At 44.8% G+C, this 27,911-nt stretch overlaps 1 protein-coding gene and 1 long non-coding RNA gene across 16 annotated transcripts in view; one reads left to right on the top strand and one right to left on the bottom strand.

Annotated features, from left to right (window-relative positions):
* Window positions 1-64: 64 nt before the first annotated feature.
* STRADA (STE20 related adaptor alpha) lies at window positions 65-23,284 on the bottom strand. Of its 14 annotated transcripts, none has more exons than XM_036340032.1 (13): window positions 23,154-23,249; window positions 18,289-18,368; window positions 16,551-16,608; window positions 14,313-14,341; window positions 8,511-8,613; window positions 7,958-8,079; window positions 6,552-6,660; window positions 6,311-6,434; window positions 4,592-4,763; window positions 4,005-4,109; window positions 1,562-1,803; window positions 1,221-1,263; window positions 65-952 (listed from the first exon to the last, which is right to left on the bottom strand). In XM_036340032.1, the coding sequence occupies exons 2-13, from the start codon at window positions 18,322-18,324 to the stop codon at window positions 800-802; spliced, it is 1,296 nt and encodes a 431-aa protein (XP_036195925.1). In that variant the 5' UTR covers window positions 18,325-18,368; window positions 23,154-23,249; the 3' UTR covers window positions 65-799. The 14 variants fall into 14 exon arrangements, with proteins under 14 accessions (XP_036195925.1, XP_036195928.1, XP_036195924.1 ...); XM_036340035.1 differs by having other exon boundaries at window positions 18,313-18,368; window positions 23,154-23,245; XM_036340031.1 differs by lacking the exon at window positions 23,154-23,249 and adding an exon at window positions 21,858-21,995.
* The window catches only part of LOC118671615, a 36,658-nt gene continuing 13,506 nt past the window's right edge, over window positions 4,760-27,911 (top strand). The window contains exons 1-5 of one of the 2 annotated variants that reach the window (XR_004972782.1): window positions 4,760-5,472; window positions 10,922-10,970; window positions 13,867-13,984; window positions 19,005-19,154; window positions 21,931-22,068. This is a non-coding gene — a long non-coding RNA (uncharacterized LOC118671615). Of the gene's footprint in view, window positions 5,473-10,921; window positions 10,971-13,866; window positions 13,985-18,281; window positions 19,155-21,930; window positions 22,138-27,911 lie in introns of those variants that run through there. The other variant, XR_004972781.1, reaches the window with a different exon arrangement.

Here is a 27,911-nt window from a genome sequence, read left to right as displayed (position 1 = left end):
GGCCCCGGGTGGAATGAGACGTGTCTGAGCCTGTACGGGCGACACACAACGATGCACTCCCCAATGGGTTCTCTGAAAATTTTAATTTGTTCTGACAATAAAACGAACACGGTGTAAGGACTTACGCCCTCTGGCTAGGCAAGACATTAGGACCCTTAAGAGAAAGCACCAAGGCAGCGGCAGGAGGCGGTGGGATGGACTTGGTGGGAAAGGAATGCACTACACAGATGAACTATGGAGGAAGGGCCCAACGACAAGGGTCAGACAGACTGCCCTAGCCTTGACCTGGTGCTTAAAAAGAGAATCACACCCTTCCCCCAGTTACTAGGGAGAGGTCCGAGGGGAGGGGGCACAGGGTGCTTATTGCTGGCCTCTTCATGGGCCTACAGCATCTGGGAACACTGGAAAAGAATGGAATTTGGCTGGTAGGAGAACATGAGTGGGAAGAGGAAGTCACACAGTTCTCTGTGTCAATGAGTCAAACCCTGGACTTGAACTTCAGCCCCCAGGGCCAGGATAGCATCTCTTCCTTCTGAAGAGGTCATTGAACTCCCAGGACTGGGAGTATCCGCTTTCTGGCTGGTCCGGATTCCTGGTTGGTGTCTCAGAAGCCTTGGAGCAGTAAAGAAGTTTCTCTCTGGGAATTTCTTTCCCCACCAGCAAGCAGGCAACTCTCCTGGCAGAAAAGTCCTTTACCCAGTCTGCACCCCGGAGGGTGGGAATGTGGCCAGCCCGAGGGAGGGCCCCGGAGGCTCGCACGTCCATCCCGTGCTGGAAAATGTGCACCTTCTTCAGAGGCTCAGAACTCCCAGTCGTCCACCTCCAGCTCTTCCAGGTTAGTTACTAGGCCGAAGATCCCACTGTGACCCTGAGACTGGCTGCCCTCAAAACTGGTGATGGGGGTGACAGGACGAAGTAACTCAGGCAAAGCCTCTGAGGCTCGTCGCTTGATCTGGGGGAGGAAAAGGGGAGCGAGGGGTGGATCCTGCTGCTCTGGTCCCAGGACATCCTGAGCGAGGAACCATGGCCTGTGACAGATGGGCCTTTGAGTCAAGAGCTTCTATAAGAGGAAGGAGCAGCACCTTTAAGGGGCTTCAGAAATGGTCATTTCTCTGATGCGAAGGAAGGAGGAGAGAATACCTAGACCCCAAAGCTAAGGGTGTTGGGGGAGTCAGACCATAGGCAAGAAAACGGGGAGCCTCAGCAAAGTGCTACTGTACCTGCTTGAAAAAAGAATGGCTCAGGAGGGTGCTGGCACTTGGTCTGCAGAGAAAGGGGAAGAGAGACCAGCATCATCCCTGTGCCCCAGATTCCCAAAGTCCTGCTGCTTATACCTCACCCTCAAGTGCCCTCTGCTTCATCCCTCAGCTCAGCCAGAAAAGCAGCCAGAGCTACTCAGCCTGCCTTCTTAGCAAACCCTCAGGCCGACTCCTCTGGCTGTGGGGGCTTGGACTCCTCCCCAGAACCCAGACCCTTACAGGACAGATGCACCCTCTCAAACCCTTAACCCCCAGAGCCCACCTGCTCCCTGGAAAGCCCAACCCCAGCTCAGCGGAAATACCTTACGTCCGGGTTGCGCTGAAGGCACTGCTCCACAAAGTGGTGGAAGTGGGGGGAGAAGGTACGGTGGTAGGGGTGGGATAGCGAGTCTCCGTTGGAGGTCCTGGGGGTGCCTGTGGCCAGGCTGTCACTCAGGCCAGAGTTGGCCGCTGAGCGCGAGGTGCTCATGGTCAGCTCCTCGGCAGGGATGGTGCTGGTGTCCAGCAGGCAGGGCACCGTGCCATTGAGCTTCTCCAGCAGCATCTGCGGGGGACAGACCAGGACTGGGCTGGAGGCTGGGAGACCTATAGAGTTTCTTCACAAACACTTTTCCCCAAATACACATGTGATTTGGGGGAGTACAGAAAAGACAGAAGTAGAATAAGTAACTTTTCCAAAGGAATGCTTGGCAGCCACACCCTCACTAGGCCAAATTTTTGCAGAGGGACAGCAAAAAAGGTCCCCCTTCAACGTGGCTGCAAGGAAGGGGCTCACAGTCTCCTGTTTATAGGCATCAGATCCTCTTTGTAGAGCCCTCACCCTCGGGTGAAGGCAGCAGCCGGCAGACTTTCTTTGAAGCCCAGCCCCAATTTGCCAAGCCCAGGTGGGTCTGATGGGGCCCATTAGCAGCACCTGCAGTGCCACATCCTGGGCTGGCCCTGTGGCAGGCTACACAGGAGCAGCACACCCAGGAACAGGCCAAGCTTGGACAGCTGTTTGAAAGCCCTCAGACTCAGCGCATGTAAAACCCACCCCATCTTGGGGATCTCTGTCTGAGTCTGTGGATTGCTGTCCAAGCCAGAAACCTGAAAATCTCTCTCCAGCTGCAATAGTATGGTGGCTACTTAGTATATGTGGCTATTTATATTTAAACTAGAGGCCCAGTGCATGAAATTCGTGCATGGGTAGGGTCCCTTAGGCCTGGCCAGCGATCAGGGCCAATCGGGGCCTTCCTGCTGCCAATCAGGGCGTTCTGGCTGCTGGCTGAGGCCTTCCTTCGTTCCGCACTGCCCCTTGGTGGTCAAGTGCACATCACAGCAAGTGATCAGTCTCCCGGTCAAACTCCCAAGGGGACACTGCATATTAGTCTTTTAGATATATAGATATATATAGGTGAATTTAAATATAATTAGGTTTAAAACTCAGTTCCTCAATCTGACTGGCCACATTTTAAGTGCTTAATAGCCACAGATGGCTAGTGGTTACCATACTGGACAGTGCAGATATAGAACATTTGGGTCATCTCAGAAAGTTCTATTGGACCAGGCTGTTCTGGATCTGTACCTCTTATTCACCTCAAACAGCCTTTTAACTCTTTCCTGAGCATCTGTCAGTGTCTTACTTAGGTTTTCTAGATTCCTAACCTAGATTTCTACACCTTCCTGATCTCCCAGATCTAACCTACCTGCTAGAGTGAGCTTCCTCAAATATACTAGCAGGTCTGATGCTATCACTCTGTGCTTAAAAGCCTTCAGTGAGTCTCCACAACCTTTGCAAGAGGCACCAGGTATCCTGACATGGCACACAAAGCCCTTCATGATCTGCCCTAGCTCCTCCTCTAGCCACATCACCCAGCACCCGCGCCCAGATGCACCTATACTTAGGCCATTTACCACGACTTGCTATTGCCCAGATCCTGTTCTTTCTTGACTCTGGATCTTGGCACATGCTGTTTCCTCAGCCTAATAGAGTTTCCTTCTAGTTCCCATTCTTCAGTTAGTTCCTATTTACCTTCAAGACTCAAGTGTCACCTCCTCCCAGAAGTCTCCCTGGGCCCCTTGCTCTACAGAGTTCCCCTTTGCCATTCTCTAGCTGCCCTTCTCCACAAAGGGCGAACAGGATGTGGGTTCAAGGGAGAGGCTCACTCGGAACTTGTAATGCACCCCCACTCCCTCCCAGTTCTCATGCTCCGGAGACCGGGGCAAACTTTGCCCCAATGACCCAAGACCACTTCTTGGACTTGACAAAGCCTGGCTTGATAGGCCTCTTCTGGGGTCTGCCTCCCAAGGGTTGACTATGCCACTGGCTGGGTACGCCTAGGAGTGGCCAAAGGCAGTTATTGTAAGTGGCATGAACAGAGGTCTGAGAATTCTGAATTAGAAACTGGCCTTCCACGTATATTTATCAAGGTAGGAGGACAACGTATTTTATACATTTATAAATGTGTGAGCTTGATTTACACATTTTAAAGGCACCTGGTCAGTGGGCCTCCTTTTGCACCCGTTCCGGGCCCTGCAGCTGTTAGCAGCGGGCCTGCTCCTGAGCTCCCCTGCCCTGGTCTGCATTTGCACAGCAGTTACCACACAGAAGCAAACAGTTACACAACCACCTCCTGGGTGCGGCTCTTGAAGGAAAGGCCTGTCTTTTGCCCGAGTATCTCTGGCCGGCTCCTGAGTGTGTGGGTAATCAACAAGCATCTGTGGGAGGCAGGCAGGCAAGAAGGAAAGCACTGGGGTGCAGCTCACCTGGGTGGCAGGCATATCCTTAAAGGGGACATGGCCGTTGGCCAGCTCACAAGCTGTGATTCCCACGCTGTAGATGTCAGACTTGGCATCATAACCCTGCAGATTCTAAGTCAGGAGGAAAAAGCCACACATCACTCCATTTGTAGCCTTGGTCATTATTCCTTGAGAAAGAACGGGGTGGAGCTATCACTGAGGAGAGGGAAAGAATGCTTCTCCCCAAACCAGGGCCAGCTGCGAAGACTCTCCTTGCCTACACCACGAAGAACAGCTGCTAGTTGAGAAGGAAGGACTGTTTGAAATAAGCAGCAGGAAATGGAGCCCCAGGCTCAGCTTAGTACAGGGATGGAGAGAGCACCAAATGCTCACTTCCCACAGATGCGGAGATCTCTGAAGGGAGTGGAAATAGCGTCAAGCCGTTTAGGACCCCACAGAGGGGCACCTACTCCATCTGCCAGGGGCACATCATTGCCCTGCGAGGGGCCTTCCAGGTCTACCTCCCGACAGGAAAGCCTCCCTCCAGGAGCCCGTACTGCGCTCGGAGGGAGGCAGAGAGCTCCCCTCCCAGCTCCGGGGGACCCAGTACAGACCTGCTGGAGGACCTCCGGGCTGAGCCAAGGCAGAACCTTGATACTGTACTTGGGGAAATCGTGGACCACCCGCTGCCGCTGCCCGTGGCTGATCATGCTGAGGTTGCTGCGTAAACCAGACAGGTAGACCTTCCCATCCATGGAGATCAGAATGTGGCTGGCTTTGACACTCCTGTGGGGGTGAGGGGTGGCAGGTGGCGGGAGGAGGGTGTCACAGGACAGCAGGAGCCCCTCACACCGCAAACCTTTGGTCTTTACACACTAGATCCAGTCAGCTCTCGCCCCAGCAGCGTGTGTGTGTGTGTGTGTGTGTGTATTATACGTGTATATACATATTATATACAAAACCTATTTTTGTGAAGTTTATAACATTCCCCCAAAAGAAAAAATAAGCCTGACCCCACTTACATATCACCAACTTTTTGTTAAAGTTCTCTTATGCTCACAGACCACTGCTTCCTCCACCACCTACTACTACTGACCTGTTCTTTTCATTTGTTCTTATAAAGTGTATCACTGTTTTGTTTGCATATATGTTCGGTTTACTTAATGCTACTGTGATATGCATCCCATTCTCAGTGCTGTATTTCTGAGATCCATTCATGCTGCCATCTGGGGTGGGGTCTGACACTTTTACTCATCCATTCTTCCAGCAGGGGACACTCCCACTGTCTCCCACCATGAAAAGGAAGTGATGTTGCATACAGGACCCGGATGGGCCCGTGTGAGGTTTGTTTGGCGTGCATACGAGGCAGCACTGATGGTTCTGGTTCCCAGTGAGCCTGGCTGGCTGTGTCGGGCCGTCTTCCACTATACAGACGGGTGAACCCACCGCCTCACCGCATTGGGCCTCCCTCAGCCTCCAAATATGCCAGTGCCTGGTATGTAGACGCACATCCTCCTGTTTTGCTTTTCTGATTGTTGCTCATATGGCTCTTAGCCTTTAGGCTTCCTCTTTTATAAGCCTCATATCCTTCACTCATTTTCCTAGTGTCTGGCTATCCTTTTCTTGGTGATTCACAAGATTGCCTTGCTACCTACCAACCTCCTGTGTGTTTTAGACAAAGCTAACATCCTCCATGCTGTCACCTAGGGAACAGGTCTACTTACCGAACAGGTCTTAACTTCATTTAAGGTGTCCTTTATTGGAGAGAAATCTTTAATCTTGGTATAATCAAACTCACCAATTTTTTGTCTTATGTTTTGTGCTTCTAAAACATTTAGAAGTTCTAAATATTTCCTTATGTTTCCTTCTAAGTCTGTAGTTTTACATCAACATAAGGCCTTTAATCCGTCTGAAGGGCTCCTTTGTATGGGGGGGTGAGGTAGGGGCCCCGTTTTATTATCTTCCCTACGGTGAGCCACTTTCCTGGCACCATCTACTAAGCATTGTCTTCTCCCCAGCCTCTCAGCATAGGGCCGACTCTGGCATGCACACACCAGTTTGGGTGCCCCAAGGAAGAAGGGGGAGAGACAGGTGCAGTGGTCCACCTCAGATGTCCCTCTCACCCAATCAATACTCAGGGCCAAAATGCTCAGTGAAGAGGAAGTCAAGAGCTCCAGCACCGACACGTTGGATGCTCTGCCCACCAGCTCAGAGGCAAGGGCAGAATCCCAAGTCTAGCTTCACTAACTTCAGTCAGCCTTCCAGTGTTTACTTGAAGGCTCCTGGGCACAGATCTCTGCTCCTGTGAAGGGTGAATAGGCTTAAGAATGCACCTGTGTACATATCCCATGTGGTGGATGTAGTCAAGGGCCTTGAGCACCCCCTGCAGGATGTAAGCAATGGCCAGTTCATTCATGCCATCCATGAAGTGAGTACAGATAAGATCCTTTGCAGAACCTGAAGAACAGAATTGTGGGGAGGTGGGGAAGGGTAACAGAGAAAAAATACAGCATGTAAGCCAGCTGGCAACAGATTCTTAGAACGCCCCTCTGCGGGGAGCCCTTTCCCACTCACCGTATGCCATGAATGGCGTGACAACCCACAGCTCATTGTCTGCAATAAAGGTGGCTCGATAGGGCAGGATATTGGGATGACTGAAGAGTTTAGACACATGAAGCTCCCCCTGCAACCAATGGTAACTGAAGTCAGAATCAAGGGGCACAAGGAATGACACTCAACAGGAAGGTGGCAGCATGAATAAGATGGGTGCTCTTCTGAGAGTCCTGGGAGCAGCAGGAGCCTAAGCAGGTGCCCTCTGGAGTGAGAGAAACCAGGTTCTGCTCTCTGCCAGCCAATGAGAGGGCCTCCAGAAACAATCCCGCCAACAGGGAAACTGCTGATAACAGTCCCAACCACGGAGGCGCTGAAAACAAACTGTTGATTGAACATTTCCGAAGCCTAAGCTTAGCTCAACTTCAAGGGCCACGGCACAGAACTCCTCTTCAAGATAGAAAAACAAGAAATGCTTCCTATTGTTAAGGAAAAGGTTGTAGGCAAGGGAAGAAAGCATTAAAGAACAAACAACTACTAAACATGGGAAGCTATTTCTCCAGCTAACCTCAGATTGAGAGATCCCTTCCTTAGAAGCAGCTATAGAAAGTGTCAGACCTACGAAATTTTAAAATAAATTTGGATTTATTTAAAATAAAAGATGTTTAAAAAAAAATGGACAAGAGGACTGTAGAAACTAGGGTCCTGGCCTTTGGGATGTGAGCTAAGGCCAGATAGACAGTACCTCCTGCCTGTCCATTGCTCTACAGAATAAGAATCTGGAAGTCCAACATGATCTAGAATAAAATCAGGTATCTATGTTTTTTTCCCAAATAACTCAGTCAGGACTGACTTTCTGTCACATCCTCAGATCCGCAAAACTGCTCCGAGCCTGTGGAGCAGGATTACAACACCATTAGATGAGCATGAGTTCAGAAGAACATTGTACACGAAGAAGGGAAGGGGTGCAACTACCTGTACTGAAAATACACTAACCCATGCCCTAAATCGAAGGAGTTCTCAGTGCAAGCCTTCATCAGCCAAGGAGAATTCGGTCCCCAGCCAGTTATTAGACCTGTGGTCTCTCCAGTTAAATGAGAGGCTAGCTACTTGCTTCTTTAATAGAAAGGAACCTCAGGCCAATAGGGTGCTAAAAGCAGGAGAGTGGCCTAGCCTCTCTGAATAATAAATAAATGAGACAGGAAGGAGTCCTTGTAGAAGAGAGGAATATAGATTGGGCTGGGCAGCATTACGGAATCCTCAGTGCCAAATGCCCAAGGTTATTCACTGAGAGCTTCCGTAGCTTATCGGCATGGTCTACCTTCATTTCCTGCCAGCTGCTTTCAGAAGATAGAGGGAAGAGATGCCTTGTAATTACTACTGGAGCAAAGAGCCCACCCTCCAAGTGTCACATCCACATTCTTTTTTACCTGCAAGAACGTCACCATCTCATTGGAACAAGCTTCTAGGTTAATCCTTCGTACCGCCACATACTCTCCCGTTGGTTTGTACCTTGCTAGATTCACTGTCATCAGGTCCTCAAATCCTTTGCCTAAAAGAACAGAGGAATGCCATAAGTAAGGTGAACAACAGCAAAGGTTTCCTTCTTCCTTCAAGAAACTTGATTTCAAAAGAAAATGCAAGTTAAGACTTGCACTACTGTTACTTTCATGGCTGACAGTTCTTGACTCTTCTCCTAGTACTTCCTTCTCAGCCAACCATTCTGACTGACTCTGGCCCAGGACCCCAGAAGCGTGCAGTCAAAAAGAAAAAATTATAAGAGCTCCTTTCTTGGGAACATGATCTCTTTTCCCATACTAGGAGAAACAAACCCAAGAAGACACAACAAAGCCAGTTCTGTCACCACAGTCTTCTAAGTAGCTAACAGCCTCAGGCACACATTCATGGTGATGAAGGGAAGCTGCAGCACCCCCCCCCCCCCCCCCCCGGAGCTCCAAGGTCCTGGCAGTCCCTGGACATTACCTATAATGGTGAGCAGCTCATAACACCCTCCCTCCGGCAGAAAGCTACTCATGATCTCCTGCTTGGAGAAGGATGCTATTGACTCTGAGCTCGCTTCATTGGTCTAAAGAAAAAGAAAAATCGGTTAATAAGAGAAAATTGGGGGTGGGATGGGAGTGGGGAGGCAGTAATTCAGACCCATGAGGAGACTGGCATCTAAACAAGCAGAAATTCTGGCTCTGGTGCCAGCACTCTGATGAGGAATGTGAAGTAAAACATCAGGTGTTTGATGCAGCACCATCCACAAATGTGGGTGGGGGACAAGGGCCAGTTCCAGCCAGCTGTTGATTTGCTTGTCCTTCCAACAACTGGCGCATTTGCTAAGAACTATAAATTTCTTTTAAAAAATTTTAAAAATGTTTTTCAGTTACCGATGGCATCCAATATTAGTTTCAGGTACACAGCATGGTGAACACGATGAAATTCCTACTTGGGGGAAGGATGTCTGGATAAAGGACATTTACAGAAGAGAAGGGGGATGAAGAGGTGGGAGGTTCTCTTGAGTTTCCTGTTGCATGAGGGTTCTATTTTTAAGGTCCTGACTATAAGATCCCAAAGATCAAATGCTGAACCTTACTATAGGGAAAATGTGGCCATAAGAAGCCCTCTCTCTAGCAAACCAAGACCTCAGACCAATCAGTCCCTCAGACATTTCCAAGGGAAGCAAGAACACAGCCAACACACTGGGCTGCGGGCGAGAGAGAAAGAGCTGTCAGGTCTCAGCTATCATCCCAGGCAGCAAAAGTGACCTGCTCCTCATTCCTGCCCATTCGCGCTGCAAATGATGCTGGATCTCAGCCATTTAGGATGTGGGCGTCACACCATTGGCCTTCGAGGTACTGAAGGAAAGCGCCCAGCAAAATACATGGCAGACCAGCAACTCTTCTTTCAGTTTAATAGGCTCAGTTCCTTCTTCCAGACCAAAATGTATTTGTATGACTGGGGGACTGTGTATTTTTCTGAGTATTTTCCTTTCTTTTGGATCCTCTTTCTTTGGATGCGTGTCTAACTGAAATGGAGAGCCTCAGGCCAGCTCAGATTTCCTATGCTGACCTCTAGTCAGGAAAAGGTCTTTGTGAACTACGAAAGGCCCTTGGATCAGCGCTAACCAGAGGAGTGTGACTGAGAATGCTCTAATATGGCAGAACCTCCGTGTTGGGGATCCCTGATGTTTCAAGTGCACCTGGTTTCAAAACAGTTGATGCTGCCAATAAAAAAAGAAACTAAGTGGGGTTCTGCCTCCTGTACCGCTTACGCTGACAGCAGAGGAGCCTAGCCAAGCAAAATTGAGCTTTGTCAGCAGATTATTATTCTAACTCAATTTCTACATTCCTAAGATTCATCCCTGTTGTTGTATTTAGCCTTTGGTACACCCATGCTGTGTCATGTTCATCTTGGGGACCTAGCTCAGTTTATCCATTCCAATGCTGATGGGCTTTTGGGGTAGTTTTTCAGTTCTGCTACTCTGAACTGTGCTACTAGAAACATTTGAATGTGTCTCCTGTTCATATATGCAAGAGTTCCTCTAAAGCTTGTACCTAGGAGTGGAATTGCTGGGTCACAGAGTATATGCACAATCAACTGCGAGATAATGCCAAATTGTTTTCCAAAACGGTTATACCAATATACACTCCCACCAGCAATGTATGTATGTTCCTGTTGATCCATCTTTTCCTCCCCAACACTTGTGTTCAGACTTCATTTTTGCCAGTCTCATTGTGGGTTTGATTTACATTTCCCTGATTGCTAAAGAAGTTAAACATCTTTTCATGTATTTATTGGCCATGTGGGTTTTCTCCAAGGTGAAAGTGCCTCTTTCTGTCTCTTGTCCGTTTTTCTACTGAGTTGTTTTAATGTAAGATTTCCCCAAAGTTTACACGTCCAATTAAGTTAGCAAATGCAGACATTCTCTCATGGAGAATCACCAGGCATACCTACATATTCAAAGCTCTGAGAAGTAAGGAAACTTGTTCAACTTTGTTCAGCCTAACACTTCCCAAAGGTACTTGTCCACAGAACCCTTTTGTGCCTAACATCTGTTAAATGTTGGAAAAGATAATTTGGGAAAGGCTACTTTAAGTAAAACATATGGTGTAACACAAAGACCATAGGCTTAGGGGCCAGCCAGAGGCAGAACTTGAACTCAGGTCTATCACATGTTCTGTGATCCTGGGTAAGTTACTCTACTCTCACGGGATCTCCACTGTCTCATCAGTGGAGTAATTCCCACTTTATAGTGTTGTTGTGACAATGTAATGAGATACAATATGTAAAGAGCCTAGCATTGCCGGGTTTTCAGTAAATGTGAATTCTGTTCTTCTCCTCCCTCTTTGGTGTCTGCTTTTTGGGCACTCTCCTACTCAACAAATAAGGTGGAACAGAGAAAACAGAATCCTAAGCAGAGCCTGATCAACAGTTAAGGTTGGTTTGGTTTTGGTTTTTACATTTGTGTTTTACCTTGTGTTTTCAAATGTTCTGAAATCAAATTCTAGGATCATGTAATAGCCACTGTAGCTTCTTGAAACTACTTTGTCTTTGAAACAATCTGCAGATACTGGTTACTACATGCTGGGTGCCTCACACAGGTGAGAGAGATAAAAATGGAGTAGCAATTTGAGCAAAAAGCTCAAACCAAGAGCTCTGAAATGATGACTCCCCCTTTATTTAGCATTTACGGGCTGCACGCTAAGTTATTCTTGAAGAATCCCATCTTTTTGCCATTATACCTCTAACCGCCTGCACAGTCTTCCTCTGCAAATCCTGTGTTCTCAAGTATCAATCTACTCAATTAAACCCGCACCACCCGTCAGCATGAATCCAGGTGTTGCTTTCAGACCCAGCTCCCCTCTCTGGCTGTGAGTACCCACGGGCTGGACCCTCCCCGCTTCTAGGACCTGCCGCCAAAGCACCCTCCGTGACTCTGTTGCTCCATCTTAGGAAACTTGCCCCAGCTGCCCTGCCCCTGACCCTGCCGTTTTCTCATGGCTGGTTATCCTTCTTACTGAGGTCTCGACTTAAACGTCATTTATTCATTGAAGACTGTCCAGCTAAAGTAAAATAGGCTCCTAGTCACTTAATTATCTTGCTTTCCTTTCTTCATAGTAGGAATTACTGCAGTTTACCTATCGCCTGTCTCTCTACTAGGATGCAGGCTCCATGCGGCACGGACCTGATCGGTCTTGCTCACTGATGTATCATTCCCCAACGCCTACAACAATGCAGGCATTGTCTATGGAGGCCTCAGGCCAGCTCCTATTTCGTATGCTGGTCAAATACAACAATGCTGGAACACACTTAAAAAGTCATTTAAACAAAGTTTAATGAGGTTTTCTGCCCATGATCTCATCATTCCTACCGGCTGAAAAGGAGAGCAGGGTAAAGGTGCCAGCCAGTTCCATTGGAGACAGGCTTCAATATAAGGTCCTATACCGGAAATGCCAGCCCTCATATAACACGTTCACTAGGGGCATGTTATAGATCAGAATCTGTACCTGCATGTGAGAAAGTACAGCAGGTCCTCAAAGAACAGTTTCATTCAATGTTGTTTCGTTATAAAATTGATGAGATGCTGTACGAACTTAACTCTTGTGTTTATCAGTTAGCCTATGGTAATACGTTGTTTCTCTTAAAGTTGCAGAGCCTATTGACAATGTTAAGTGAAGACCTACTGTACTGCATATGTTAGCAGGTAACAATATGGTCTCAAAGAGAATAAATCTAGGGCTACTTTGAAGTTCTTCTCTGATCTTCAGGCAAACTCCTTAATGTTTCTCTAATTTGAACGAGACTACAAAGTTCAGCTGGAGTCCTGAGATTAAAATATTTACTACATACATTTTAAATAACTCCCTTTGGAAAACTACAGATAGATACTTTTTTATTACCTGTGTCTCTCTTCCTTGCTAGGAGTGCATATAAAACAACTGCTATACTAGGCTACAGTCTAAAGACACACACTTGTTGAGTCTAGGTAGGGAATAATTCATTGAACTACTGATGTGAATAGTTAATAACTTGACAAATATTTCTACTATCTTTGTTGACTATAGAAAACTACTCAATGAATTCTTGGGCAATCTGCAATTGCATGAAATGAACTAGCCTAGTGGTTGCTGTGGTTCCTCGACCACTCTGTCCCCAGCCGACTGGAAACGGCACTGCATTGAGGCTTTCTACTTTGTGGAGGTCCTCTAGGTTTGAGCTCAGAGAAAAACCAGCCTTTACTGAGGAAAACAAAGGCGGTATTTTGAAAGGAGGAGATCTGGTCTGATATTGCCTCATTATGTTGTTTCAGATTTAGAAAAGGTCAAAATTCAGATGAAAAGGATGAAATACTTAGTCCATTTTCTTTAAACACAGCACAGCATAGGTTTATTCGTGTAATGCGTAATCTCAAGTTGCCTAGAGAAAGAAACTGATTCTAGCAAAGCCTAGTCTTAGTTCCCCCATCATGAAAAGCAATTTTTTCATTTTGAAACATTTAAAAAATATATAAGCTATTGATATCCAGAAATGACCATAACATAACTTTGTTTAAAGAGTTCAGAACAAAATACAACAAAGGACACAAAGACAATACTGCTACCAAATGAACACATTCAACCACAGGTTTCACACAGGATAACTTTTTGGTGTAACATCTGCAGCTGTGAAAATAGAAATATTATATATAATTGGCACTGCATTCTGGAAAAATACCCAATTGAGCCTATAGAAATATATTTGGTCTCCTGACTGGAAAATATTTGGATCTGAGAGAGAGGTGCTTACTCCTGGCTAGCAGACTAAGTAAGCACAGCCATAGCTTTCCTCAAAATTCCTAGTCAACATCATCATCCTTCACTTGACTGTGGGGCTGCTCACAAAGGTGCACATGTCTGTCATCTGGAAAGAGTAGGAAGTCGCCCTGGCCGGTGTGGCTCAGTTGGCTGGAGTGTCATTCCATGCACCTAAAGGTCGCAGGTTTGACTCCCGGTCAGGGTACATGCCTGGATTGCAGGCTTGGCCCCTGGTCGGGGCTCGTGTGAGAGGCAGCCAATCGATGTTTTTCTCTCTCCCTCTCCTTTCCTCTCTTTCTAGAATCAATATAAATAAATAAATAAATAAATAAATAGGCAGTCTATTTAGAAGAGGCTTCTTACCCTCTCCCTGATTCACATTATCAAAAATAGCTTAGTATGCTATGTGCATTGTGTGTTATTTCCTTAGGTAAAATAAGCTAGAAGAGTTGGAAGGAGGGCAGGTCTTGTAGCTTTTGCTAATGATAAAAAATGCATTTTCTGTTTTATAGTTTTTAATTTTGGGCTTTGTTTTTCAGGTAGGAGATTTGAGGTCCTGCCTTACAATCTAGACAGAGATCAATGTCATCTCTGTGGACTACCATCTATTATTCATAGGCTAAGGGTGGAAAATGTAATACCACTGGCCACTAAAAGGTAACCACATTTCAGATTGTTGAAACGTTCTCCTTTTCTGGAGGGGTGGCGGGCGACTGGGAGGGTTGGGAAGGGGAGGAGACCTTAATCCCCAGGAGAGAGGCAAAAAGTGCCTGAGATTTTTTTTTCTTTTCAGTTTTCAAAGTCTACATCAAAATCTTTCCAGGGTGAAACCTGAATCTCTACAAGGGAAAGGATTACACTTAAAATAAAGCTCAATGACAGATAAGCAGAAACATAAAATGATAAGCCAACAAAACACATGAACTGCCACAAGAAGTCATCTCCATGCAGCAGCCACAGGGGTAGAGCCTAGAAAGTCACTTACTTTTCTCCGAGTGTCACCCGGAGGCTGCTCTGGAGTAGAGAAATGGGTTGTTGGCATTTTGTTTTTTAGTAAAAGACACACCCACATTCAGAACAGCAACTATTGCACTTAGGACTACATTTATTAATAGAAAACACTTAAGAGTCATTACAGCGAAAAGTGCCTGCAGTGCTACATATAAACACACACACACACACATCCACAGTAAAAATGCTGCAGATAGGATGGGATTTTAAAATGAATTTATGGCTCTTCAAAACTTGACCAGGGAACTATTCTATGGGTATATTTTACTGAGTATAACTCAACTGCTATAATTCTGGTCATACATAGACTTTTCTTCAGCATTCAATGTTACTTTCAATAACCTGGTTTCAGAGTCTAATACTGTGAACAAACAATTCATTATAAAGTTAAAGTGTTAGCTGGCTATTTCCCAGGGAGTGCAGGACGAGAAAACAGGTTTTCTAAAAAAAGTTTTAATACAGCAACACGTGTATGTGGGACCATTACCCAATTAGATTCTCTAGTCAGACATTCTATTCTGAATGCAAATAGAGCAAAGGCTTTGGAGCTCTCTGCTGCTTTTGGTGAAAATGAAGAAAGCAAAAGACAACTGAAACAACTTTCTGCTCTTAAAGTGGACAAATTATGTATCTGTGCTTTGGATTTTCTTCATTCTGTAAAAGTGATAAAAATAATCAAAGCAAGATTTTTAACTCTAAAATATTGGAATACATTTCCAAATATCTTATATTAGAAATTATAACATCCAACTGTGCTAGAGGAGAGTGGCTGCAGAGTCAATTAGCCTCAATTTATCAAAATAATATGTATATATATTTTTGCCTTGGGCATCAGTTTTCTGGTACACAAATGGCAGGAGCAGTGCTTGCTTAAGACAGTCTGCCAAAGGTGACTAGATTAAAGGAAATCAAACCCAATCTTCCAGAGTAGAGGGCAAATTCCAAGTTGTACAAAACTTGGTAACATAAGTATGTAAGCAATATACAGAAGAATCTCTTCACCCGCCTCAGAAGAGAGACCAGGGAACTGTAAAAAGATAGCCAGAGATCCTACACTCAGGATCCTATACTGAAACCAAAATCCATAAATTCAGTTCACATACACTGGAATATTTTAAACTAATTGATTATACACTGGATTCCCAATTCAATTTCCATCAATGCCAATGTTTACTTTTTTAAAAAACATTGTATCCCCATTAATGATGGGAAGAAATTGAGGATAGGACCAGAATGTAGTATTTCTGTTCCGTTAGCCTTTCCTTTATTATACAGCTAATTTTTGTTCTTTATAAGGAACACAAAAATAACTCATCATTTTTCTGAACTCATTTATCTAAAACACAATCCTTTGACAAAGTTGATAAAAAATACTGCTCCAGAAGTTTGTTGAGTGGCATTAGGGAAAATAAATTCATAGGTATCACCTACTAATTAACAAGTTTGAGTTTTCAATTACTTAGGCCTATTCGGGGTATTCTGGATCAGCCACCAAATGCATTCAATCTGATAACCTGTTTCTTTAGCTACAGATGCCAACGAGAGTATCTTGGTGTTCAGACACAAAGAATGCAGCCCTACTGCTATTATTTTTATAGAAAAGGATTTTATTTACTATAAATTAAGGTCACAGTTCCCCAAATGGCTCAGTTTGAAAATAGCCAAAGGAAAATGCCTGTGCCTGTTAAATCTCCAAGTTTCAAACCTACATAACTTCTGAAATCAGCATTTGGGTTTTCCAATAGGAAGTTAATATTTTGTTCTGATGGATCTTTTCCTTGGTTCTCTTAAGTCTCATAATTTCTGCCATGAAAAGATGAGTCAACTAGACTGATCAGGAAAACCAGAACTTTCATACCATTGCTACCTTCATCCTAACTAAAATTTTACTTTTAAAATCTTCAAGGCTAGCAACTTTTAAACACTTATATTTTCCTTTAAGAATATATATTTCAATTGGACAAATACTTAGGAGAAATACATGTGCCTTTGAGTAAATACTGGCTTTCTAATAATCAAGACAGGCTAATGACAACTGCCAGATTAGTCCTCAAGTTTTTGGGAAACCATGGATTCAAAAGGAGCCAAATAAATATAGCAACTATAGTGTACACTTTCCCTTAGAATTGTTAATTTCTGTGAATTGATTTAGTCAACAAAAGAGCAGTGAGATTTATCCTGAAGTGATGGCTAAATGCCATACTGTACTTACCTCCAAATAGTTCCAAATCTCTTAAGCCCTCAACAATGAACTTTTCCGAGACCCACCGCTAAAGAGGAAAACCCCAAAGAGAATTAGTATTTCTTCCAAACCACAAAAAATTAGCTCTCAGCCGTTAGAGAGACAAACAAAACACAACTACAAAAACAGAATCATGCATTACAGTTAAGATACATTTCTATGGAAAAGTTTTGAAAAGAATCTTGAATTTAACTGCAGAAAACAATAGATGAATTCCTTTCTCTATTCCTCTTTGCCTAATTTGATGAATTATTCTTAAATCTGGCAAATTGAGAAGAACCCAGTACTGGCCCTGATAATGAAGAATGTTTTTCTCCTTTCTACATGTAAAACAACCTTTTGGCTCCATCTTACTCATTCCATGGCTACCTATTACAGATGCTCAGGCCAATTTGAAAATTACTAGAATTCACAATATAGAAAATAGGGATGAAACAGGAGTTTTTCACAAGCCTCTACTAGTTTGTAAAAGAAAATTACTAGCTGCATATCCTTCATCCAGTAGGATCTCTAAAGTCATCGCTGCTAACATTTGCTACCAAATGCTACTTTTACAAGGACGGAACTAGCATGATCAATCTATGGTTCACTTTACTGGCCTATTTCAACCGAGTATTGGGTTTCCACATACTGATCAGTGGTCTGGTTTCACCTGTATCAGAGTGGGTTGAAATAGAAAAGAAGCTCACATTTAAAAGCAATGGAATCAAGGTTGTATTTCACATAAGGACTGGTGTTAAAGTTTGGCTTGGACACATTCTTTCCACTGGGCAGAGTTCTGGCTAAGGAGAGAATCTGTTTTTCCTCTCAGCTGACAGTGAAGTTTACTCTTTACAATGTAAATTGTTCTTATATATATAAACATAAGAAAAAAGATTAAGCAACATTCAGAAATATGCTGCATAATACGAATTATAATTTGGAACTATAACATCATTCTCTCTCCTTCTCCAATTAAAATTTTTTCCAAATTACAAAACACAACACTATCAATTAAAAAACACTTGATATAAAAAAATCACATGCACTGTGCCACAAGATAGTTAGTAAAAATAAACTATCACTTTAATATTTAAAGAAAGTGATATATTCATCATGTATCATAGCATTTATACATTGTTGCCAGATTTTAAAATAATTATTGCACTCAGAAATTAAATACTTGATAAAAAATAAAATACACTCTTTTATGAAATCATGGTAGCTTGTAAAGAGGCTAAATCTAGTATTCATTCTCAAGGTCATTTTAGCTGGTGAAGTGTTTGGGTATAATAAATTTTTTCACGTTAAGAAAGTTTTCGATGAAAACCTATGATTATATTTAGAAAAAAGTGTTCCAAGGATTACAATTTGATACTGATTTTTCAAACACACAAACTCGCTGAAAATACATAGGAAATGGGCAGATGGTTAGTGGTTACATACCTACACATTCAACTCATTTAATGTTGAATGATGGATATTCACAAAACACACCACCTTGTTTCTTCTCCATCAGACAACCTGGTGGGTGTATTCTGTGTCTCTGGTCAGCCTCTGCCTGCAAGCTCTTTTCTCTGAGTGGAGGCTGCGATGCCCGGTTTACTTCCCACATCCCTCTCTTCTGCATGATTCTGAACCTCACATAACAAACCACCTACAGTACTGCCAAAACACTTTGCTCTTCAGGAAATAAAAACAGTAAAGCCAGAAGAATAGAAACACTCACCCTAATTCGCTCTGGTTTACTTACAAGAAAAGACATGAGTTCCTAATCTGTAGGCCTATGTCAATTTCAAAAATTTAAACCTAAAAGGAAAATAGAAACAGGTGGAGTTAGTCAAATCTCTTTTTGTAGAAATATCTTTTGATTAATAAAAACTTACTGCAAATCTACCATTCAAAGTACTGTACTAAGTCTATAAATTGTAGATTCCAAAGATTTGCTTAGAGAAACTTTCAGTGACAATTGACCTGGATGTACTTTGTCCAAGTACAATCTGAAATACTGCAACTTCTATAAGAAAGAAGTTTATTATATGGTTTTCTTCTTTAATGTTTAAACCTCTCTTGGCTCAATCCCCACTGACTCCTTCCCAGAAGTAATTATCTTCTATTCATGTGCCTGTTTAACATCATTTTTTAAAATTTTTAATGTTTTTATTAATTTTTTTACAGAGAGAGAGGGAGAGGGCAAGAGAGAGACAGAGAAACATTGATATGAGAACAAAATATTGATTGGCTGCCTCCTTGCATGCCCCCTACCGGGGATCAACCCAGGCATGTGCCTTGATCAGGAATCTAACCAGCAACCTTACTTTCGGGCATGGGATGAAGCCCAACCAACTGAGCCACATCAGCCAGGACTCATCATTATTCTTCGTGTGTATATGGCCATGATTTACCCATTTTAGACATTTATCTTCTAACTTCCTACCATGGTAGATGGGGACTAAGCTCTCCTGTGTCACCTTCTTGCACTCCACTCTCCTGCCTTCATTCTTCTGATGCAGTGCTGGCACATGTTTGATGAAATCGGTATCCACGTTTACATGACTGTGACTATGCAAACATGGTTTGCAGCTGGGCAAACAGGTAAAGATGACCATGTCTTCTTTCTTTATAAACATTTAATCATTGCCTCATTTTTTTCATTCTCTTGGTTTTCCATGTAGCTATTAAGTTTTTCCAAATATTTCAACATCTCTGCTATTTGTCTTACCAGTATATTTTTCCATACACTCAAACTCCCCTGGAGAGTGCCTTCCAGGGCCCTCCATCCTCCTCCTACAATCTGAACCAGCTGCTTTCTAGCCCATCTGCACTTTTATATTTGAAAAGTTCTTGCATTATTTTTTTTTTTATTATTGTTGTTAATCCTCACTCGAGGATATTTTTTTTCATTTATTTTTTTTAGAGAGAATGGAAGAGAGGGAGGGCAGGGAGGGAGAAGGGGGGAGAGAGAGAGAGAGACAGAGACAGAAGCAGAGACACACACATCTATGTGAGAGAAACACATCAATCGGTTGTCCCCCGTTCAGGGATCAAACCTGCCACCTAGTTATGTGCCCTGACTAGAAACTGAACCTGCCACCTTTTGGTGTATGGGATGACGCTCCAACCAATGAGCAACCCAGCTAGGGCAAAGAGGTGTTTCTCTCACTCTCTCTCCCTTCGACTCTATCTAAAGTCAATGGAAAAATACCTTCAGGTGAGGATTAACAAAAAACAAACAAACAACCTATGGATGCCTGGCCCACCTTTAAAAATTTTCAATCAGGAGGTTGGGGATGCACAAGTAGAAATGGGCAACTCCCTATGGAGCTCAGCAAAGGGAACGATTGCTGGAGCAGAGGTGGATCTGCACAGGTTCATGAAGGGGTGGGGCTTGAGTGAATTCTAAGCATGAAATAGGATTAGCTATTGTCCGTTGCTTACTCTGTCTTGTCCAGAGGCGTATATATCCCCTAGTTTCTAGAGCAGTGCCTACCACATAGGAGGCACACAGTACTATTGAACGACTGACCAAATGTGCCGAGAAGTGTGTCAGCACCTCATGGGGGCAGTTAGAGAAGCAGAATTCCACATATGGGAGAGCAATGAGTAGGTCTTAAGTGATGCTAGCGTATGGACTTTATTCAGCAGAAGAAAGTCACTGTAGGTTTTGAACAGAAAGGGGACAAACACAAAACTGTGGTCTAAGGTAGTGTCTCTCAAACTTTATTGTACATGCAAATCACTTGAGGATCTTGTTAAAATGCAGATTTTTATTCAGAAGGTCTGGTGGTTCTAACAAGCTCCCAGGTAATGGTAATGTGCTGATCTGTGGACCATTACATCTGAGAAGCCTTGTTCTAAGGAACATAGAAGGAATATTAACTTGAAAAGGGATGGGGGGCGGGGGAGGGAGAGTGGAGTGTAAAAATAACTGAGAAAGGAATGCCAGTTAGAATACAATTATAGTGGACCGTATTTGTGGTGAAAGAGCCTGTGGTAGAGGGAATGTTAAGAAATTGATGGATAGGGGAGAAGAAAAATTAAATGTATTTAGTGAGGACACCATAAGTTATCTAGCCCATCCTGCACCCTTTGGAGGAATAGCTTTTACAAACTCCTGGATATAAGGTTATCTAGCCTCTGCTTGAAAATGTCCCAGGCCAGAGACTCACTACCTTATCAGGGAGCCCATCCTATCTGTGGACAACTCTGATGACTGATTTTTTGTGTGAGCTCAAGTAATTGGGAAAAGAGTAGTGTGTCAACAAGAAAACAGGAAAGCTCAGAGGTGGAAGTGGTTTTGGTGGAAAGATGAGTTCAACTTTTTAAATCATATTTCAATTGAGAAAAGATATATTCCAAGAGGAAATATATAGCATTCAGTTAGAAAAGTTAAGACTGATGCTCAAAAGAGAGGTTAGAGAAGGCTACGTGGAGCCAGAGTTAGGAGCTAAAGCTATACAAGTGACAGGAACTCACTAAAGGAGAAAATGGTGAGAGAAAAGCAGAAGGCGGGGAAGAGCCTTGGGAAAGTGAGGACATGGCGCTTGAGAGGCAGGGAGGAAATGGAGCCCAAAGGAAAACTTTCAAGATCCTGCTTTCTGCCTGGCTGGTGCGGCTCAGTGATTGAGCATCGACCTATGAACCAGAAGGTCACGGTTCGATTCCCGATCAGGGTACATGCCCAAGTTGCGGGTTTGCTCCCTAATGTGGGGCGTGCAGGAGGCAGCCAATCAATGATTCTCATCATTGGTGTTTCTATCTCTCTCTCCTCCCTTCCTCTCTGAAATCAATAAAAATATATTTAAAAAAAGAAAGAAAAAATATCCTGCTTTCCCTTCAGATCCGCCTTCCTTCCTAGACCTGTCCCTCTCAGTTGTCCGGTGCTATGGGAAATCCTCCCTCACTCCCCTCCCACCTATGGTAGATGTTTGGCCTCTGTATTTTTTAATATGTTTTTATTGATTTTAGAGAGGAAGGGAGAGGGAGAGAGATGGAAACATCAATGCCCCATAATGGGGATCAAGCCAGCAACCTGGGTATGTGCCCTGACCGGGAATCTAACCAGCGACCTCTTGGTGCATGGTCGATGCTCAACCACTGAACCACACAGGCCAGGCTGGCCTCTGTATTCAACCCTTACACCTATCACACTCTTAATTTCCCTGAGGGTAGGGAATAATCTTGTTCACTGTTGCATTTCCAGGGACTACTGTGCCCAACACATAATATGGGCACTCCCGTATCTGCTAACTTAATAATAGTAAGAATAAAAGCAGCAAACATTTGTGGTGAACTTACTGTGTGCCAGGATCTGTGCTAAAAGCTTCGCAGAGATCAGCTCACAATAAGTATTATCTTCCCTGTTTTATAGATCAGGAAATTAAGGCTCAGAGAGGCTCAACACCCAGAGTCACACAGCCAAGTGGTAAAGGACTGATGAGGTCTGTTCCAATGCCTGTGCCCCAGAAACCTGTCAAGAGATGCCGGGGAGACCTGTCAAGACTGTGTGTGCAAAGGCATAATGATGACTGAGAAGGCACCAACTGATTGGACAATGCTGATGACCAGGCGACAAATGGTATAGCAAGGAGGATTCATTTACTCATCCCTCCCCCCCACCCCCTATATTTGACGCTGGTTTTCTAAACTTCCTCCATGTCGGAGGTTACAACTATAAATACGGCATTTGAGCCACAAAACCTCTAAGAAACCTGGTTAAAGGCTGGGGGAACCGATTAACTAGCTCAGCACTGTAACTAATGGCGGGAGAGGCTCCTGGCCGGAGACAGGAAATCGGGTACGATTCAGGGAGAAGAAAAGGCCCTGGGTGTCCCTAGAACACACCAATCCCTCCATGAAGAACTGCCTAATGCCGCAGATACCTACTGGAAGATGGTTCTATTTCAACAGCTGTTGCGACAAGAAAGGGACCGATTCGAACGGCTTCTCCCCTTTGGGGGAAACACTGGGATGTGTTGGGACGTCTTGGCGGAAGGCTGGCCAGGGAAGTTGGTCGCCCATCTCCCGGGAACTTGGACTATTTTCGTTAGCCACGCCCCTTCCTCGCACTCCCTTCCATACCCCCGCCCGCGGTCTCCACCCCAAACCTACCGCGGACACTGAACATACTAGGAAAACAAGACGCTGGGGAGCTCTTTGTTTTCGCTAATTCGGGGAGTCACCCGAACCTCTGTGCTTCCAGCGTCTCGACCCCGCTGCCTGTCCAGCCTGGGAAGATGGGGATGAGGGCGAGGGGGCGGAGAGGCAGGATCTGCCGTCTCTGGGCTCGAGGAGGACACACTGAACCTGGGCCCCGAGTTCGCCACCTGTACGTCAGGGGGGGACGAGGGGGCGGGAAAGCAGGCGCTCGCCTCTCCCGCCCGGTAACTCCGCTCCGGTGTCGCCCCGCCAGGCCCAAGCCTATGCTGCTCTCGGGATGCAACGGCTCACGGAGGGAATGGAGTTGGACTCGCTGAGAGGGGGCCCGGGATGGCCGATCGGACGAAGGCCCGCCCGGAGGAGATGGGGTCGGAGGCAGGGAGAGGATGGACGGATGATCCCTGGACCGCACCAGACGGCCGGCCAGCCCGGTACCTGGTCCTGGAGTTAGCGAGCCGTCCCGATCGCGCCTCAGCTCCGCCTCCTTAGTTTATGGCCTCGCCGCCGCCTGGCCGGTTGCTGGGAGGGAGGGACGCTACGTGCCATGCGCAGTCGAGGGGCCCGGGGAGAGCTGGAGCGCCCCGCCCCGCCCCGCCCCGCCCCGCGCGGGGGAAGCCCCGCCCTCCCCGCTCGGCCCACGCGGGTCGGAAGCTCCGCCTGGTTCCCCGCTCGCTCGCTCGGGCCGCCCCCACCCGCTCTCGGTGCGAGTCATCTCCTTCCGCGCAGACTTGCGGGAGGGCGCTCCGTCTCCAACGAAGGGACCCGTTTCCCAGGTGCGTGGAAGCCACAAAGACGAGCCTTTGGGGTCGGAAAAGGGCTCCCCAGAACCTCTTGCCGCCACAGCAGGAAGGAAGTGGGATGGTTTCAATAATGAAGAGTTGGGGGGACTAGACTGCTGACTGGGCTACTTTGAGAATTTTACTTCCGAGTGGTGGGACTTAAATGGGACCACCTGCCCTACACTTTAGAGAGAGGAAAGGGAAGGGAGACACATCCCGGATGGAAGCGGCAACCTGCCTGGGGGTCCACACTCTAACCAAATGAGCACCCCACCAGGGCACACTTCTTTATATATATAATTGATTTTTTACAGAGAGGAAGGAGAGGGATAGAGAGTTAGAAACATCAATGAGAGAGAAACATAGATCAGCTGCCTCCTGCACACCCCCTACTGGGGATGTGCCTGCAACCAAGGTACATGCCCTTGACCGGAATCGAACCTGGGACCCTTTAGTCCGCAGGCCAACGCTCTATCCACTGAGCCAAACCGGTTAGTGCTAGGGCACACTTTAAAAATATTTTTATTGATTTCAGAGAGGAAGGGAGAAAGAGAGAAACATCAATGATGAGAGAGAATCATTGAGGGGCTGCCTCCTGCACGCCCCCTACTGGGGATCAGCCCGCAACCCAGGCATGTGCCCTTGGCAGGAATGGAACCCGGGGACCCTTCAGACCGCTGGCCGACGCTCTATCCAGTGAGCCATACCGGCTAGGGCGAGGGCACACCTTTTAAAAAAAGACATCGCAAATGCCCCCTCACTTTGGCCTCTAGGGTAACAAGCTGACAAGTTGCAAAGGGAAACCCACACTTTCTATGCTTCAGGTTACTTATCTGTAAAAGGAAAACACCTCAACTAATGGGACTATCATTTTTATCTTCTTTCCCCCTGGATCCTTCCTCATCTGCAGCCCTTAGCAGCGGTTCTCAACCTGTGGGTCACGACCCTTTCACAGGGATCCCCTAAGACCATCAGAAAACACATATATAATTACATACTGTTTTTGTGACTAATCACTATGCTTTAATTATGTTCAATTTGTAACAATGAAATTGGGGGTCACCACAACATGAGGAACTGTATTAAAGGGTCATGGCATTAGGAAGGTTGAAAACCACTGCCTTAGAGATTTGCTGTTTGCAGACACCTGTAAGGTTTGCCTTGATGAGGAAGCTAGCCTAAGCCAAGCAGGCAGGGCTTGAGAAATGATGAAGCAATTTCAAGTGATGGAACAAACCTTCCTTTTGTGGGTTGTTTTGTTTTTTCAGTGACTTACTCCAACCAGGACGGGGGGGGGCGATTTTTCTAAAATTGGATATATACCCAGAGGTCCTCGGTTGGATTCCCAGTCAGGGTGCAGGGATTTGGGCTTGCTCCCCAGTAGGGGGTGAGCAGGAGGCAACTGATCTATGTTTCTATCTCTCTATCCCTCTCCCTCTGTCTCTAAAATCAATAAAAACATATTTTAAAAAATATCTAAAAACAAAAAGGTATGAATGCCTTTTATTTTTAAAACTTTATTTTGATATTTTTAAAAATATATTTTATTGATTTTTCACAGAGTAAGGGAGAGGGAGAGTTAGAAACATCGATGAGAGAGAAACATCAATCAGCTGCCTCCTGCACACTCCCCACCTGGGATGTGCCCGCAACCAAGATACATGCCCTTGACCGGAATCGAACCTGGGACCCTTGAGTCTGCAGGCTGATGCTCTATCCACTGAGCCAAACCAGCTAGGGCTATTTTGATATTTTTTATTGATTTTTAGATAGAGAGGGAGAGATAGAAACATCGATGACACATCGCTCACCAAACTCCAGAAACTAAAAAAATACTTTTTGCTATTGTTTTAGCAGTCTGTAATAGAAGCCACTCCTATGGGTATAATTGTCTCCCCCTTACATCCTTTCAAATCATTCAAAATGAGTGACGGCAGGAACAGTAAAGGAGAGAGAATCCCGGATGATAAACTACCATATTTCACCCTTCCCACCAAAATAGATCCTGTAGACACTGCTCTAAATAATTTTCACATTGCCCATTTCTGTTGGATGCGTGGAGTGAGAGGACCAGTCAATGGATTTCTTTGGTCTAAGACCCATCTGAAGGAAAGAGATTCACATCTCGGTGCTTGACAGGAAAAGGTTCTGTTACTAAGGAAACAGAATTATAAATGATTGTCCTGCCCCACAAAAAAAGTCAAATATTGCAGATCAAGTTAGAGAACTCTGCAAGGATCTGCTTGGTTTCTATTAGGAGAAACACGAGAGGAAAGCAAAAATGCACCACTTGGAAAATAGTCCTAGGTGATTTATTTGTTTGAGAGAGGGGTGGGGGTGCAGGGGAGACATGGATTTGTTGTTCCACTTATTTATGCATTCACTGGTTGATTCGTTTATGTGCCCTGACCCTGGATGGAATCCCAACCTTGGTGTATTAGGACATCGCTCTAACAAACTGAGCTACCTGGCAAGGGCACATTTTAATTTTTAAATTTCATTTAATTTTTTTTCAAATTATGAGTTTTTTTAGAAAGTTACATAGATGTGAGCCAGTTGGGCTGGGCAGGCTCAGGAAACAAGTTATAGAAGCAAAGAAGAACCCTTGAAGCGGTTCTCAACCTTCTGGCCCTTTAAATACAGTTCCTCATGTTGGGACCCAACCATAAAACTATTTTCGTTGCTACTTCAGAACTGTAATGTTGCTACTGTTATGAATCGTAATGTAAATATCTGATATGCAGGATGGTCTTAGGCGACCCCTGTGAAAGGGTCGTTCGACCGCCAAAGGGGTCACGACCCACAGGTTGAGAACCGCAGGCTTAGCGAGAAAAGCAAAGGTAACACACTTGGGGGAAGAGGGGAATGGGAAAGATGCTGGCGTGCTTCGGACAGGGAGAGCCAGACGCCACTAACATTTTTTTGAAAATCCTCACCTGAAGATATGTTGTATTGATTTGTTTTGTTGATTTTTGAGAGAGAGAAAGACATCCACTGGTTGCCTCTTGTTTGCTCCTTTACCGGGTATCAAACCCGCAACCTAGGTTTGTGTCCTGACTGGGATCGAACCCATAACCTTTGGGTGCATGGAACTACACTCCAATACTGAGCCACCTGCCCAGGGCACATCCCTAACATTTTTACAATGCTATCGTTTAGAAGAGAATTTTATAGATACTATCCCTTGATGTTGATATACCTGTGAGATAGGTAGAGAAAATAATTACTATCCTTACTTCGTAGAAGGAAGAACAGAACAGAGACTCAAAGAGGTTAAGGACTTGCCCTAAGTCAAAGGATTTGTTATTGGTTTTGTTGGCACTAAAACCAGGTTTTATTTCCCAGTCCAGCGCTTGTTTCAGCGTTGCTAAGTGCCCAGGCAATGCAGACAAGATTGGAGAGCTTAGTGGTTTTCCAATGTGACAGTTAACATTCTCTTCTCTCTGTCCTCTGATTCCTAGAAGATAATGGTGTCCTCTAACTCAAGAGGGGGACTTCAGGGAGAAGCCGATCAATAACAGATGGGAGTTCTAAAAATAGAAATATTTAAAAAAATAACTGGCAACAATTACGGGATTCTTGTCAAGGCCAACTCTTGAAGGAAAAGCATTTAAGTGATTTTTATTGAACAGAAAAAACATTCCTATGGGCTTATACTGTTGTAGAGAAACCCGAGAAAAGTAAAGGCGGCACTCTGAGATTTTTGTCAATGAGTTTAATATATGTCCATAGGTTACCATTCATATGAATGCTTAAATTACAAAATTAGCTGCCATGGCCCAAATGTGTGGGACTTTAAGAAAGCTTTTATTAAAGATAGCTAAGCATATCAATTTTGATTTCTAAAATGTATTTTAAAGGTTTGTAAAACAAGGCTAATTCTAGAACTATATAGCATTAAGTTGTGTTATTTTTAATAACTTAATTTCATGAACTGTTTTAAAAAATTACATTTGCATTTCCCAGCTGACACATTTCTGCATTAACTAAGAGAAAAACCCATGTGAAAAGTTTCCATGCAGTTTCAAAGGCAGCAGCACATTCTGTTTCCACAGCAACTTGTTATTGCCTCAGAACACACCTGCACATAAAGCATCAGCAAAAATATACCCGCCCACCCCCATCTCCCACCAAAAAACCCAACCCTTTCCCATCCCCAGCAAAAATTACCCGGTGAAGCAGTGACTTAAAAAAATGCTTTCTTACTAGGAAGCATTTATAAAATGCAGAAATCTGAACAAGCTAAATGCTCGTGCAGATGAATGGGCCTCCCCCACAAGAGTTCCTTTCTCAAGAGCAGGGGTGGGGATCGTCTGGCCCAAGGGTTGTATAAGGCCCATGAAATCATTTGGTCTGGCCCTGCCAGGCATTAGGGATGAGTTAATTAAATGCCTGACCAAATATAGCATGATAA

This window comes from Myotis myotis, unplaced genomic scaffold, assembly GCF_014108235.1.
Source record: "Myotis myotis isolate mMyoMyo1 unplaced genomic scaffold, mMyoMyo1.p scaffold_m19_p_17, whole genome shotgun sequence".
Classification (NCBI taxonomy): domain Eukaryota; kingdom Metazoa; phylum Chordata; class Mammalia; order Chiroptera; family Vespertilionidae; genus Myotis; species Myotis myotis.
This window is presented reverse-complemented; position numbering and strand designations above follow the sequence as displayed.

Coding starts and splice junctions, on each gene's coding strand:
- STRADA (XM_036340032.1), bottom strand. CDS start 18,324: ATGTCTTTTCTTGTAAGTAAACCAGAGCGAATTAGG. Junction 8,614..14,312: donor CGGGTGACACTCGGAGAAAA/GTAAGTGACTTT, acceptor CTTTTTCTTTAG/ACCAATGAAGCGAGCTCAGA. Junction 6,435..6,551: donor CACGCCATTCATGGCATACG/GTGAGTGGGAAA, acceptor TCTGTTCTTCAG/GTTCTGCAAAGGATCTTATC.